The 13,658-nt window shown below is 45.8% G+C and overlaps 1 protein-coding gene across 2 annotated transcripts in view; it reads left to right on the top strand.

The window, feature by feature from the left end:
- fut8b (fucosyltransferase 8b (alpha (1,6) fucosyltransferase)) overlaps positions 1-5,567 on the top strand; it is a 79,192-nt gene extending 73,625 nt beyond the window's left edge. For both annotated transcript variants that reach the window (XM_028397547.1, XM_028397548.1), the window contains exon 10: positions 3,890-5,567. In XM_028397547.1, coding sequence (XP_028253348.1) covers positions 3,890-4,228 — 339 coding nt within the window. In that variant the 3' untranslated portion in view covers positions 4,229-5,567. The remainder of the gene's footprint in view (positions 1-3,889) is intronic.
- Positions 5,568-13,658: the final 8,091 nt, after the last annotated feature.

Genomic DNA, 13,658 nt, shown 5'->3' with positions numbered 1-13,658 from the left:
CACACGGTCAGAATGGGTGTTGAGAACCGTTCAGAAGGGTTACAGACTTCAATTCAGAGCCGTTCCACCTCATTTCAAAGGGATGATTTTTTCTCATGCTCAGGGAGAATCCGCAAACATTCTCCTAGAGGAAATTTCCACTCTGAGGGAGAAAGGAGCAATAAGAGTTGTCCCGCCCGAGGAGGCCCACAGCGGGTTCTACTCGAGGTATTTCCTGGTTCCAAAAAAGGGGGGGCAGGGGATGAGGGCCATCCTGGACCTCAGAGCCCTGAACCACTATTTAAGGAAATACAAATTCAGGATGCTGACACACGCCTCTCTGCTGCGTTTCGTGCGGGCAGGCGATTGGTTCACATCTGTCGACCTGAGGGATGCATATTTCCACATTCCAGTGTATCCTCCACACTGGAAGTTTCTCAGGTTTGCCTTCCGAGGGACAGCATACGAGTTCATGGTGCTGCCGTTCGGCCTGTCATTGAGTCCCAGAGTGTTTGTGAAATGCACAGAGGCAGCTGTAGCCCCACTCAGGGAGAGAGGCATCCGCGTGGCCACTTACATAGACGACTGGCTTGTCGCAGCCTCTACACCCCGAGAGGCGGCCCACCATACAGATGTTCTCAGGGAACATCTGGTGAGTTTGGGGTTTCGCCTGAATATGGAAAAAAGCATGTTGACACCTTCTCAGTGCATCACCTTCATAGGCCTGACTTTGGACTCTCTCCAAGGCAGAGTTTTCCTGTCTCAGGACAGGGTGGTGGCAATGAAAGGATGCCTTGCACTGTTTCACAGGGGCAACACAGTCACACTCAGACAGTGTCAGAGGCTGTTAGGCCTGATGGCCTCGTCTGTGGTGGTGATACCCCTGGGACGCCTGTACATGAGAGGGCCTCAGCGTTGGGTAGCCTCCCTTGGCCTAGATCCTCTCCGAGATGGTCATCGACGGGTGAGGGTTTCTGTGGACTGCTCACTGGCTCTGCGCCAGTGGAAGAGCCCAGGGTTTCTGACCCAGGGGGCTACCATGGGAACTGTTTCGGCCAGGAAGGTGATCTCTACAGATGCCTCTCTCACAGGCTGGGGTGCTACACACGAAGGGAGGACAGTGAACGGGAAGTGGGGCCCTCACATGCGCTTCACCCACATAAACTGTCTGGAGCTGATTGCTGTTCATTTGGCTCTAAAACATTTCCTCCCCTGGCTGCGGGGACACCATGTCCTAGTGAGGACAGACAACTCCACCGTGGTAGCCTACATCAACAGGCAGGGAGGCTTGAGATCTCTGCGGTTGCATGCGCTGGCACACAGACTGATAGTCTGGAGCAATGTGCACTTTCAGTCACTGAGAGCGACTCATGTTCCAGGCGTACTGAATTGCGGGGCGGACCTACTCTCCAGGGGGATCCCTCTATATGCAGACTGGAGACTTCACCCAGAAGTGGTGAAGCAGATTTGGCTGCGGTATGGACGGGCGGCAGTGGACCTTTATGCGTCAGCGGAGAATGCCCAGTGTCCGCTGTTCTTCTCCCTGCACGACCGAGTGGCTCCGCTGGGGATCGATGCACTGGCACACGAGTGGCCACGTGCTCTCCTGTATGCTTTTCCCCCAGTGGCTCTCATCCCTCCAACTCTGGCCAGAGTGAGGGAGAAGGGGCTGGTCGTAATCCTGGTGGCTCCGCACTGGCCAGCGAAACACTGGATGGCGGAGATTTACCAGCTTCTGGCGGGCACGCCTTGGCAGCTGCCATTACGCAGGGACCTGCTATCCCAGGCACGAGGGGAAATATTTCACCCTCACCCAGAGAGGCTGGCTCTGTGGGCCTGGCCCGTGAGTGGTTTAACCTGAACTCAACAGGACTCCCAAACAGTGTCATTGAGACTATTCAATGTGCTAGGGCCTCATCGACTAGGAAGTTGTATGGGCTTAAGTGGCAAGTGTTTGAGAGCTGGTGCTCGGAGTCCCAGGCCATTCCTTTTCAGTGTTCTGTGGGGGTGATTTTATCCTTTCTGCAGGACCTCATTGAGAAGGAAAAATCTTTTTCAACCATCAAGGTGTACCTGGCGGCAATCTCTGCTTGCCATGTTGGTTTTGATGGTAAATCTGTGGGTCGACACCCTCTGGTGTGTCAGTTCATGAAAGGTGCACGACGTAAATTGCCGGTATCTAGGTCTCTTACGCCGTCATGGGACCTGCCCACGGTGCTGGATGCTCTTTCTGGTCCACCTTTTGAACCACTGGATCAGGTGGACTTGAAGGTGGTATCTCTTAAGACAGCGCTGCTCCTGGCCTTGGCCTCGGCTAAGCGCGTCGGTGAGGTTCATGCCCTGTCTGTGCACGAGGCTTGTACCCATTTTTCACCAGGGGGCGAGAGGGTCAGTATGCAGCCTAACCCAGCCTTTATCCCAAAGGTGGTTGGGTCTCTCTCCCCAATAGAGCTGGTTGCTTTTTATCCACCGCCTTACTCCTCTGAGGAGCATCGGCGTCTGCATACGCTGTGTCCGGTCCGTGCACTAAGGACCTATCTGGACAGGACTCAGGGTGTTAGGCAGAGTGACCAGTTGTTTGTGTCCTGGGCTAAGCCATGTGTGGGCAAGCCAGTCTCAAAACAGCGGCTTTCCCACTGGATTGTGGAGGCTATTGCTCTGGCTTACACGACCAAAGGTCTTCCGCCTCCTGCTGGTCTGCGTGCGCACTCCACTAGGGGCCTTGCTGCTTCCTGGGCTCTCTTTAAGGGGGTTTCAGCCCAGGAAATTTGTGCAGCTGCAAGTTGGGCTTCACCCCACACTTTTGCTAGGTTTTACAAGTTGGATGTTACAGTTCCAACCCTGGCACATTCAGTTCTTGGGGTAGGGTTTTCACGGGGTACAACCCACTCTTCGTGAGGCCCCTCTGGGACAGTTGTCATTTTTACAGGCATGTCTGGCAATCCGGGAGTCAGTATTTCTCCCATAGTGAGACACGAAACGAATGCTATGAAAGAGAACTGGAGGTTATGGCTATAACCATGGTTCTCTGATTAGCATGAGTGAGTGTCTCACCAGACCACCCTCCTTGCTATGGAAGCGAGGAAGAGGTGAGCTTGTTTGAATGGCGACTGAAGCTATGTCAGCCTATTATATAGGAGGAGGGCGGTCCCTCCTGACATAGACGTCACTGATACCAGCCCCAAGGGCTGGTGTAGTGTAATTAAAGCTTCTGTCGGGATCACGCAGGGGGCGTTCTCCCATAGTGAGACACTCACTCATGCTAATCAGAGAACCATGGTTATAGCCATAACCTCCAGATATGTTGTTAACATTTCAAATAGATAGATAGATACTTTATTGATCCCCCAGGGAAAATTCAAGTATCCAGTAGCAGCAATGGAACAGACAGCCTGGCATGCAATGTACAGTGGAATTTGTGTATATATATACTGTATATCAAGAAAAACACTACAAGGATAGTAAGAGTCCAGGTAAGTGGCTTAACACGTGGCTCGAGTCCTGCTCCCAGGAAGGAGTTGAAGAGCCGTACAGCCTGAGGGACAAATGACTTCCTCAGTCTGTCTGTGGAGCAGGCCAGGGGCAACAGTCTGTCGCTGGAGGAGCTCCTCTGCCTGATGATGATGGTGATGTCCATCCTGGACAATATCTTGCTGCAGATCTTCTTCAAATATTCAGTTAACATTGCTGTTACAAGTGCTGTTACAATGAGGTATAACATGGAGTGGACTGGCTTCCCACTGTGTGCCAGCTACATAATTCCTATTCACTTATTATTCCACTTCAGGGATCTAAATGCAATGAATCACATTTTATCCCTCTTTTAGCAGGACTGAAATGAAACGTGTGCATCTCTCCTCATGCCTCTACAGCAGTATCCATTTATAGATCCTCTGTCTTTTTTTCTCAGGTCTGCCGTGTAGCCTATGAGATCATGCAGACTCTGCATCCGGACGCATCCTCCTTCTTTTACTCCCTGGACGACATTTACTATTTTGGAGGTCAAAATGCCCACAATCAGATCGCCATCTACCCACACCAGCCGCGTAACAGCGAGGACATTCCCCTGGAGCCCGGCGATGTGATCGGCGTGGCCGGCAACCACTGGGACGGATACTCCAAAGGCATCAACCGCAAACTGGGCCGCACAGGCCTCTACCCATCCTACAAGGTCAAAGAGAAAATTGAGACGGTGAAGTACCCAATGTACCCCGAGGCGGACAAACTGCTTAACTCTCAAAACAAGTAAAAAAAAAATGACAAAAAAAACTTAAAGAGAAGAGAGGGAGTGAGGAGAAACGCGCAGTCTCCAATTCCAGAGAAGGAGGTTGCTTTTTGTACAGAAGAGAGAGGCGTACTCAGTGCGCTAAGCTAAGAAGAAAAGAAGAAGCCTGTACCCAGGGGTGATGGGAATGAGAATGCACTCTGTGTGTTTATGTGAGTGTGTGAGTGTGTGTGTTTGTGCGTGCGTGTGAGAATGTATGTGTAAATGCCTGTGCATAATGTCAGGTCATGGAAGACTTGCACCCTACCACTACTCCCCCGCCTGACATTCTGACGTCGGGTCTGTAGAGATGTAGACATTGATTTTAAATAAAGCAAGAAAACAATTAAAAATCTACACAACTGACCAGGCTCGCTCTGGGACTACTGTAAAGACTGGCACACTGCACCCCCTCCTCCTCATCCTCCCACCCCATCCCCCCACTAAGGACTGAGCTTTGAATCAATGACTGAGGAAAAAAATGACAAACTGGAAGAAGTGTTTCGATTTTTACTTAATTCTTTTAAGTGGTTTTGATTTAATCTTGCCTTTCTTTTACTCCTTGTTTTGTTTTGTTCACTGAATGTACTGTACTCTCTTCTTGCCATGCTCACCGCTGCCCCCTCCTCCACTTCCTCCTCTTCCTCCTGCTCCTCCTCCTCCTCACTGTGCTTCTTCTATCTTGTCTCTTCATGTGCAATTAATTTTACAAAACCATTGTGCTTTTATCAAGTGTTTTTAAATGGTCTTAATTTTATATGTGTGTACGTTTGGGGCTTGTGCATTGTATACTGTACAGTGTGTGCGTGTGTGCGAGAGGATGGTGTGTGATCAAGTGTGCCAGTGTGTGTGTAAAAGTCTAAGAGGCCATGTTGCAACCATGTGCCTGATTATTTGTGAGCAGTGTATGTTTTAATCTACCCCCCCCCCTCTCCCCACCACCCCCTCCCCCACCCCTGAGTGAATAGTGTTTGTGTGGCCAGCGGGAGGCTGGCGGTGACAGCGAGCACTGTCTTCAACCCTCAGCACTTGGAAACAATGGTGAACTCCAGTCTGCTGACCGCTAGTGAACAATGGTAAGATTGATGTGGAGTATGGTGCACGCATACACAAACACATACACATACACGGACACAGGAGCGGTCCTGAGGCTCACCAAAAAGAAGCACTCCTCCCATAAAGATAGTGTCCTTTTTGCTGTCTCTTCTGTCCATCTGTTTGTTTGTTTTTTTGTTTTTTTTTGTTTTTTTTACTTTTAACGTTGCTGTTTTAAAATAAATGAGGTGAACATGTTTAAAAAATAATGATGCTATGTCATATCAGCCCCCCCTCCCTCCTCCCCCTCCCCTCCAATCATGAAGGCTTTTTTTATGTTCTTGGGCATTGTCTTTGATAACCACAGATCGAATAAACTTGAGAAACCAACATTCTGATTCTGTTCGCCATCTGCTCCTCCGTCTCTATTAACAGGCGACACCTGCTCATTCAGTCAGGCTAAACATGGCTTCCACTACAGTCCAGACTGAAAATGAAGGCTTCTTATTTTTTTAAACATATTTGAAGAGATGATTTCCTGAAGGGTATCCATCTATTTTTGAAGAGTGTAAATCATTACCTGAATTTCATCTTTTGATATTCTCCGTTGAAAAAAAACCCAGCTCTAAAAACTGATATCATTTTGGCATCACCTCCTGACTTCAAACAGTAGCAGTGGTTTGTTTCATAAATCATTCAGTAAGAATTCATTTATGAGTCATTTCAAAGAAGCTCTTAAATCTGTCTTTGATGTACATTTCAAACCAAGGACCAAGATCAGTACCTTCAACAGAGACATTACCATCCTTCATTTTGATATATCTTGTGACAGCTACATGACATTTCTGCCCCAAATACCAACATTTCTCCCCATGGAGCCACCATGTAAGGTGTGTCAGTGAGGCAGAAGATAACTTCCTGCTCTTGTCTAGTGTCCTACTTCCTACTTCCTGCATGTCTAAATCGTTTATGATCTTGTTCTCTGTGTCTTATTTATGAGCTGTCTTGTTACTTTCTTACTCAGGGGGCTCTAGGAGTTTCATTACAGATCCCACTTTAATTTGGATGCTGATCTGCATGCTTCATTGGACGCCTATAAGGAAAGCCACAGCACTGCCAGAAGAGATGAGGATTTTTTTTTGTTGAGAAGGGGAGAATAATAGTTTTATTGCTCTTTTTTTCTCCCTTTCTTCTCTGATGCTTGACAACAATCCGCAACCAATTTAGCCCACGTTGACAAAGCGCTCACGACGCTCACGCTGTGTACAACAGTTCATTGAACATCTCTTTTCACTGGAAAAGAGTCCCTCGTGGGCTTTATAAACGCACGCTAACTGGAGGGCACTTTAATTAAAATACACTCGTTGCTGTCACAGTGGCCTGTAACAGTAGTTTAAGAGAGACGTTAGTTCAGTTAATTATTCTGTTAATTGGCCGCCGCTTCTGATGGAGAGCATTCATGGTTTTTATCGGGCAGGTTGCTTTTTTTCTGCATTTGTGGTCTAATTGTTGCTTCCCTCATTGAGAACACATCCAGGCCATTTATGGGCCTCCCACATAGACGTTTTGTCTCATCTGAGGGCTTCAACCACTTTAAACGTGTGTTGAGAAAGACATCATTCTTTCCTCCCTGTCAGTGTTTTCCTGCAGCCTCATCAGCACCATCTTACCATAGCCTGTTAGCATGTTGATATTTTCTAATTACCATTAAACACAAGGTACAGCTGAGGGCGTAAAAGAAAAAAAAGGTATCAGGCTATAACTTAAAACATAGGCCTGATGGTAGCATTAGATGACGAGTCAGGGGATCACTGAAGTCAGAGCCTGGAAGCACTGGAATACATTTCAGATCCAGTTTTTCTATGATGCTGTACTTTTACCTGTGGCAACAGAGAAAACGTGAGCTGATCTCCAACATCAGCACTAAAATGGTGCTGGCTGAGACTACCTTACCATCCACAGAGCCTTATCAAGGCTACATGCAGACATGTGAGGGATGTCTTAAAAGAAATATGAGTAAAAGTGAGCCTAGGCTTTAATGCTCAGAGAACACAGACCAAGATTTCACTGTGGCCAATGTAACTGATGGAAATCACATTATATTGAGATAAGTGGGTACCCCATCGCCTGGTGGAATTCTAATCTTGTAAAGGGCAGCTGAATTAATTCTGACTGACTCATGAAAAGAGGGAGAGGAAATGGAAATGATTATTGTAGTCCTGGCCAGGGCCAATCAGCACTCTGTTGGCACAGCAGTAACAAGCGATGTCTGCCCTACGGTACCTGGCCCACATCAAAGCAGAGGGGAGGAGCTCGAATGAAAAAACAGTCAGGTTCAGCAGGCACAAGAGGATTAAAGGTGTCAATCTTCCTCACTTTTCACATTAAATCAACTTGGTGATCGGAAGCAGTTTGTATTTCATTAGCTCATTGTTTTTAATCCCACCTGTTGTCTTCACCCGTGATAAAACTCATCCTGTAAAGCTGAATCTTGGCACAGAGCAGAGCACATCATCACTCACAGGAGCAGAGGCATTTTGTTTGGCACACATACTGTACTTAACAGTGATCCCTGCTGTGAATCCAGTAAATCAGAGGTTCTAATGGAGTGCTGACACAGTGAGGCCTTTACGGTCATTCAGAAAACAGATGCATCAGCAATTATACACCTTCACTTTAGAAAAGCAGAAAAAGGCTTGGAACTGAAGGATTGAGTCTCATGAATTAAGATATAACACATTTAATAAAGTAAAACCCAAAGAATAATATAATGCTCAAAGAAATAAAGGAAGCATGAAATATTCCAGTTGAAAATCTTCATTCATTACATAGTGGAATACATTGAGAACAAAATAACATAAAAATGATCAATGTGAATAAAAATTATTAACCCATGGAGGTCTGGATTTGGAACCATACTCAAAATAAAAGTGGAAAATCACATTACAGGCTGATCCAACTTGAGTGGAAATTCTTCAAGACAAGTCAGAATGAGGCTTAGTAGTGTGTGTGGCCTCCATGTGCCTGTATGACCTCTACAACGCCTGCATGCTCCTGATGAGGCAGCAGATGTTGTCCTGAGGGATCTCAGACTCCTGGACAGTCTGTGGTGCAACGTGGCGTTGGTGGATGGAACGAGACAGATGAAGACAAAGGATGTGCTCAATTCAGGTTTGGGAAAAGGGCAGGCCAGTCCATAGTATCAGAGCCTTCATCATGCAGGAACTGTCACATGTGCTCAGTGTGAACCTGCTCTCATCCGTGAAGAGCACAGGGCACCAATGGCAAAACTGGTGTTCTCTGGCAAATAGCATTCACCCTGCATGGTGTTGGGCTGTAAGCACAAGCCCCACTTGTGGACGTCTGGCCCTCATACCACCCTCATGGAGTCTGTTTCTGACAGTTTGAGCAGAGACATGCATATTAGTGGCCTGCTGGAGGTCTTGTTGCAGGGCTCTGGCAGTGCTCCTTTTGCTCCTCCTTGCACAAAGCAGGAGGTAGCGGTCCTGCTGCCAGGTTGTTGCCCTCCTACGGCCCCCTCCACGTCTCCTGGTGTACTGGCCTGTCTCCTGTCCTCCTATCTATTCCATGCTCTGGACACTGTGCTGACAGACACAGCAAACCTTCTTGCAACAGCTCTCATTGATGTGCCATCCTGGATGAGCTGCACTACTTGAGCAACACCGCCTCATGCTGCCTCTAGGGGTGAGAGCACTGGCAAAATACAAAAGTGACCAAACATCAGGCAGAAAGGATGAGAACAGAGAAATGGTCTGTGGCCAGCACCTGCAGAACCTCTCCTTTATAGGGGCTGTCTTGATAATTGACTCTCACTTCCACCTGTTGTCTATTCCATTTGCACAACAGCAGCTGAAATTGATTCACAATCAGTGTTGATCCTAACTGGACAGGCTGGTTTCACAGAAGTGTGACTGACTTTGACTTTACATTGTGTTGTTTAAGTGTTCCCTTTATTTTTTGAGCAGTGTATATATATATATATATATATATATATATATATATATATATGTACACTCAACAAAAATATAAACGCAACACTTTTGTTTTTGCTCCCATGTTTCATGAGATGGACTTGAAGACCTAAACTTCATTCCAGATACACAATATTACCATTCCTCTCAAACATTGTTCACAAATCTGTCTAAATGTGTGATAGTGAGCACTTCTGCTTTGCTGAGATAATCCATCCCACCTCACAGGTGTGCCACATCAAGATGCTGATCTGACATCATGATTAGTGCACAGGTGTACCTTAAACTGCCCACAATAAAAGGCCACCCTGAAATGTGCATTTTGTTTCTGCTTTATTGGCGGTCTGGGGACTCAGAACCAGTCAGTATCTGGTGTGACCACCATTTGCCTCATGCAGTGCAACACATCTTCTTCGCATAGAGTTTATCAGATTGTCTATTGTGGCCTGTGGAATGTTGGTCCACTCCTCTTCAATGGCTGTGCGAAGTTGCTGGATATTAGTGGGAACTGGTGCACGCTGTCGTATACGCCGGTCAAGCACATCCCAAACATGTTCAATGGGTGACATGTCCGGTGAGTATGCTGGCCATGCAAGAACTGGGACATTTTCAGCTTCCAAGAATTGTGTACAGATCCTTGCAACATGGGGCCGTGCATTATCTTGCTGAAACATGAGGTGATGTTCATGGATGTATGGCACAACAATGGGCCTCAGGATCTCATCACGGTATCTCTGTGCATTCAAAATGCCATCAATAAAATGCACCTGTGTTCTTCGTCCATAACAGATGCCTGCCCATACCATGACCCCACCACCACCATGGGCCACTCGATCCACAACATTGACATCAGCAAAGCGCTCACCCACATGACGCCACACACGCTGTCTGCCATCTGCCCTGAACAATGTAAACCGAGATTCGTCCGCCATCGAATGTGAGCATTTGCCCACTCAAGTCTGTTACGGCGACGATCTGGAGTCAGGTTAAGACCCCGATGAGGACGACGAGCATGCAGTTGAGCTTCCCTGAGACGGTTTCTGACAGTTTGTGCAGAAATTGTTTGGTTATGCAAACCAATTGTTTCAGCAGCTGTCTGAGTGGCTGGTCTCAGACGATCTCGGAGGTGAACCTGCTGGATGTGGAGGTCCTGGGCTGGTGTGGTTACTCGTGGTCTGCGGTTGTGAGGCCGGTTGGATGTACTGCCATATTCTCTGAAACGCCTTTGGAGACGGCTTATGGTGGAGAAATGAACATTCAATGCACGAGCAACAGATCTGGTTGACATTCCTGCTGTCAGCATGCCAATTGCACGCTCCCTCAATGCTTGTGGCATCTGTGGCATTTTGCTGTGAGACAAAACTGCACATTTCAGGGTGGCCTTTTATTGTGGGCAGTTTGAGGTACACCTGTGCACTAATCATGATGTCAGATCAGCATCTTGATGTGGCACACCTGTGAGGTGGGATGGATTATCTCAGCAAAGCAGAAGTGCTCACTATCACACATTTAGACAGATTTGTGAACAATGTTTGAGAGGAATGGTAATATTGTGTATCTGGAATGAAGTTTAGATCTTCAAGTCCATCTCATGAAACATGGGAGCAAAAACAAAAGTGTTGCGTTTGTATTTTTGTTGAGTATATGTATATGGCTATTTTGCTACCTATCGAGCTGTATGCAGACTGCAGCAGACCAGGAGCCTCATATATGAAACATTGGATGGGATCTATATTTCAACTACATTTAAATGTGGATGCAACCAATCTATGTGTAACATTACCATGCAAATTACAGTATTACCGAGAAATGTCTGCATGTAGATCTGCCTCATATCTGGCCCTGTACATACATACAGATACAAACATAAAACAGATAGATCGGTAGATGTACCTCATTCATCTCAAACTGGTATGCTTGGTCATGGGCTGAGATACACTGGGAGAAAGAAAGAGTGAGAATGTAAATTAAAGGGAGATCACACACAAAAAGACACACACACATTTTAATCTGTAAAAATATTACTCTTTTATATTCCTTATAATGGCAGTTCAACAAAACTTCTACACGTTGCTGTTATCCTGCAAGTAACATTTAAACACATGTTTTGAGAGCAGAGTGCAGGTTTTTAGTAAAAAAATCTCTGCAGCAGAACAGTCTTAACAACGAGCTGTTGACAGTTTCATGAAGAACACAGCTGGTCTGAGAGCTTGGTGATGTCGCAGATAATTGAGCTGCAGTCAGTCTACTCTCTGTGGCTTTCTTTGTTATAAAGCAGACAATAAAGCTCTTTGAATTTCCAGCATGATGAAGACCAAGTGTGTTATTAGTAGTGGTGTCATAACAATGGCATATTAAAGCATGGTAATGATGTGATGGGATGAATGTATTATTATCACAGTATACAATGGTGCCTTAAAGGATAATAGCAGTTTATTATAGCTTCAGTTGTTGATTTGTTTCATAGTTTTATCATCAAACCCATTAGCAATAATTATCCGCTGACAGCGATAGGAATAATAGATGAATGTTAGAAACAACCCCACATTTTATTCAAACGTATTTAAAATATTACTATAATGAACAACAGCCCATGTAAATATACAGCATATGCTTGATTTAACTATAAAAAGAAAACAATATTTTTTAATAGTACTGGAACAAACAGCTATTATCTCCATAAAAACATAAGTCAATGTACTGAGGCATATTAGCAAAAAAAAAAGAATAAAAGAAAAAAAAGAGCCATATTGGCTACTTCCGGGTACGTATTGACGTTTGATGACTGGAGTCGTATTAGCGACCTGAGGATGCCTACACTAATGAATGCTACCAACTGACACTCGAAGGAAACTCTTTGAAGAACTTTGATTTCGTAGGTTCGGATCTTGTAGCACCACCATAGTGGACTTATTACAATATTACAATATTTGAAAACACTCCCCGTTTTAATGAGAGGTCGAAGTTCAAATGAGCATCACAGGCGCCTGTACAGCGGCCAGCTAGCATTTTAGCTAAAATGTTTGTCTCGATTTAATTTATTTAATTTTAAGGCGCTGTAAATTAGAAAGAAGAACAGTTTTAGTGGGCCCTGTGGACACGACACAGGAGTTGACGACTCAATCTTCCAGCTTTGTCCACTGCCCCGGGACAGTCTTGCATTGTTTGACCCAAACGCTCCTGCTCCAGCTGGACACCTGGACCCTGACATGTCTGCCATGTTGCTTGTTTCTTGGCCTTGTCAAAGGAGAGGGTGAGAAGTTTCTCCTCAATTATTTGGTATTTTCTATTATAACACCTGCTATTTGTAGTAGCCTTTTGTTTAGAGATCGGGACAACAGCCAGACAATGATTGAGAACAATTGCCCTATCATGTCATTGGGGAAGTTAGTGCAGCAATACATAAAGTCGTCATATTTATGTTTTTGCCAAGCAACATAGCCTCTATGCTACAGAAAGCAGCTACTGTGTGCTTTAATCATGGTTATGGTTGATATACAGCTGTTATATTGGTTGTGCACATATCATCTAAATTCACATTTCCAGCTCATGATGTATGTGCACATAGTTAATATTTGCAGTGAGTGCTCAATATAAATGGTATTTTTATGTATACATATACAATGTTTTTAGGTCAGAGGTGCATACTCCAAGGCCACTGAGCTGTGAGAGATCATAGATCTGAGAGAATAAATTACATATATATTATGTATTATACTACATATTGTTTGAAGATCTATATGAAGAGAATATGAACGTTGTTGGACACTTGTCTGTGACTGTTTACTGGCACAGTGGTTTCCCCATTTCGGGTGTTATCCTGGTTTAGATTGTATTCAGGATGTGGTGTTTACATGAAGGCAGCCTTTCATATTACAGTTCTGCATGAATAGTGTTGTCACATATTACAGTAAACTAATGGATGTCAGTGGGACGTCTGCTCTACTGTACACCACAGAAAATAATGTTCCTGCTGAAACATCCACCATTCCTGTGTGTGTCCATGTGCAGCCTGCTGCAGCAGCAGTGGGGAGGCAGGTCTATAGCTCCAGTCTCCTCCCCGCCTCCCCCTGTTGCTGCTGCTGCCTGCGGGGTTCAGCCCGCTGTGATGACCATTAGTGTCTGGCTGAGGCTGCAGGAGATAACAGGTGATTTAAGGCCCTGTACCCCAACACAGCCAGAGAGAAATGGCCAGCTGCTGCTTATCTTCCTCTCCGCCATACTCCACACACTTTTACATTAGGCTTCCCTATTCAAAGCCATCTGTCTTCCCAGTCAGGGTTTGATAAAACCTCCTGCGTACTTCACGAAGGGGGAGGAGCAGGAGAGTGAGGAGACACACATTGCCACTCCGCCTGCATACTTATACCCACAGCAATTCCGAGGAT

Source organism: Parambassis ranga, chromosome 24, assembly GCF_900634625.1.
Source record: "Parambassis ranga chromosome 24, fParRan2.1, whole genome shotgun sequence".
Taxonomy (NCBI): Eukaryota; Metazoa; Chordata; class Actinopteri; family Ambassidae; genus Parambassis; species Parambassis ranga.
This window is presented reverse-complemented; position numbering and strand designations above follow the sequence as displayed.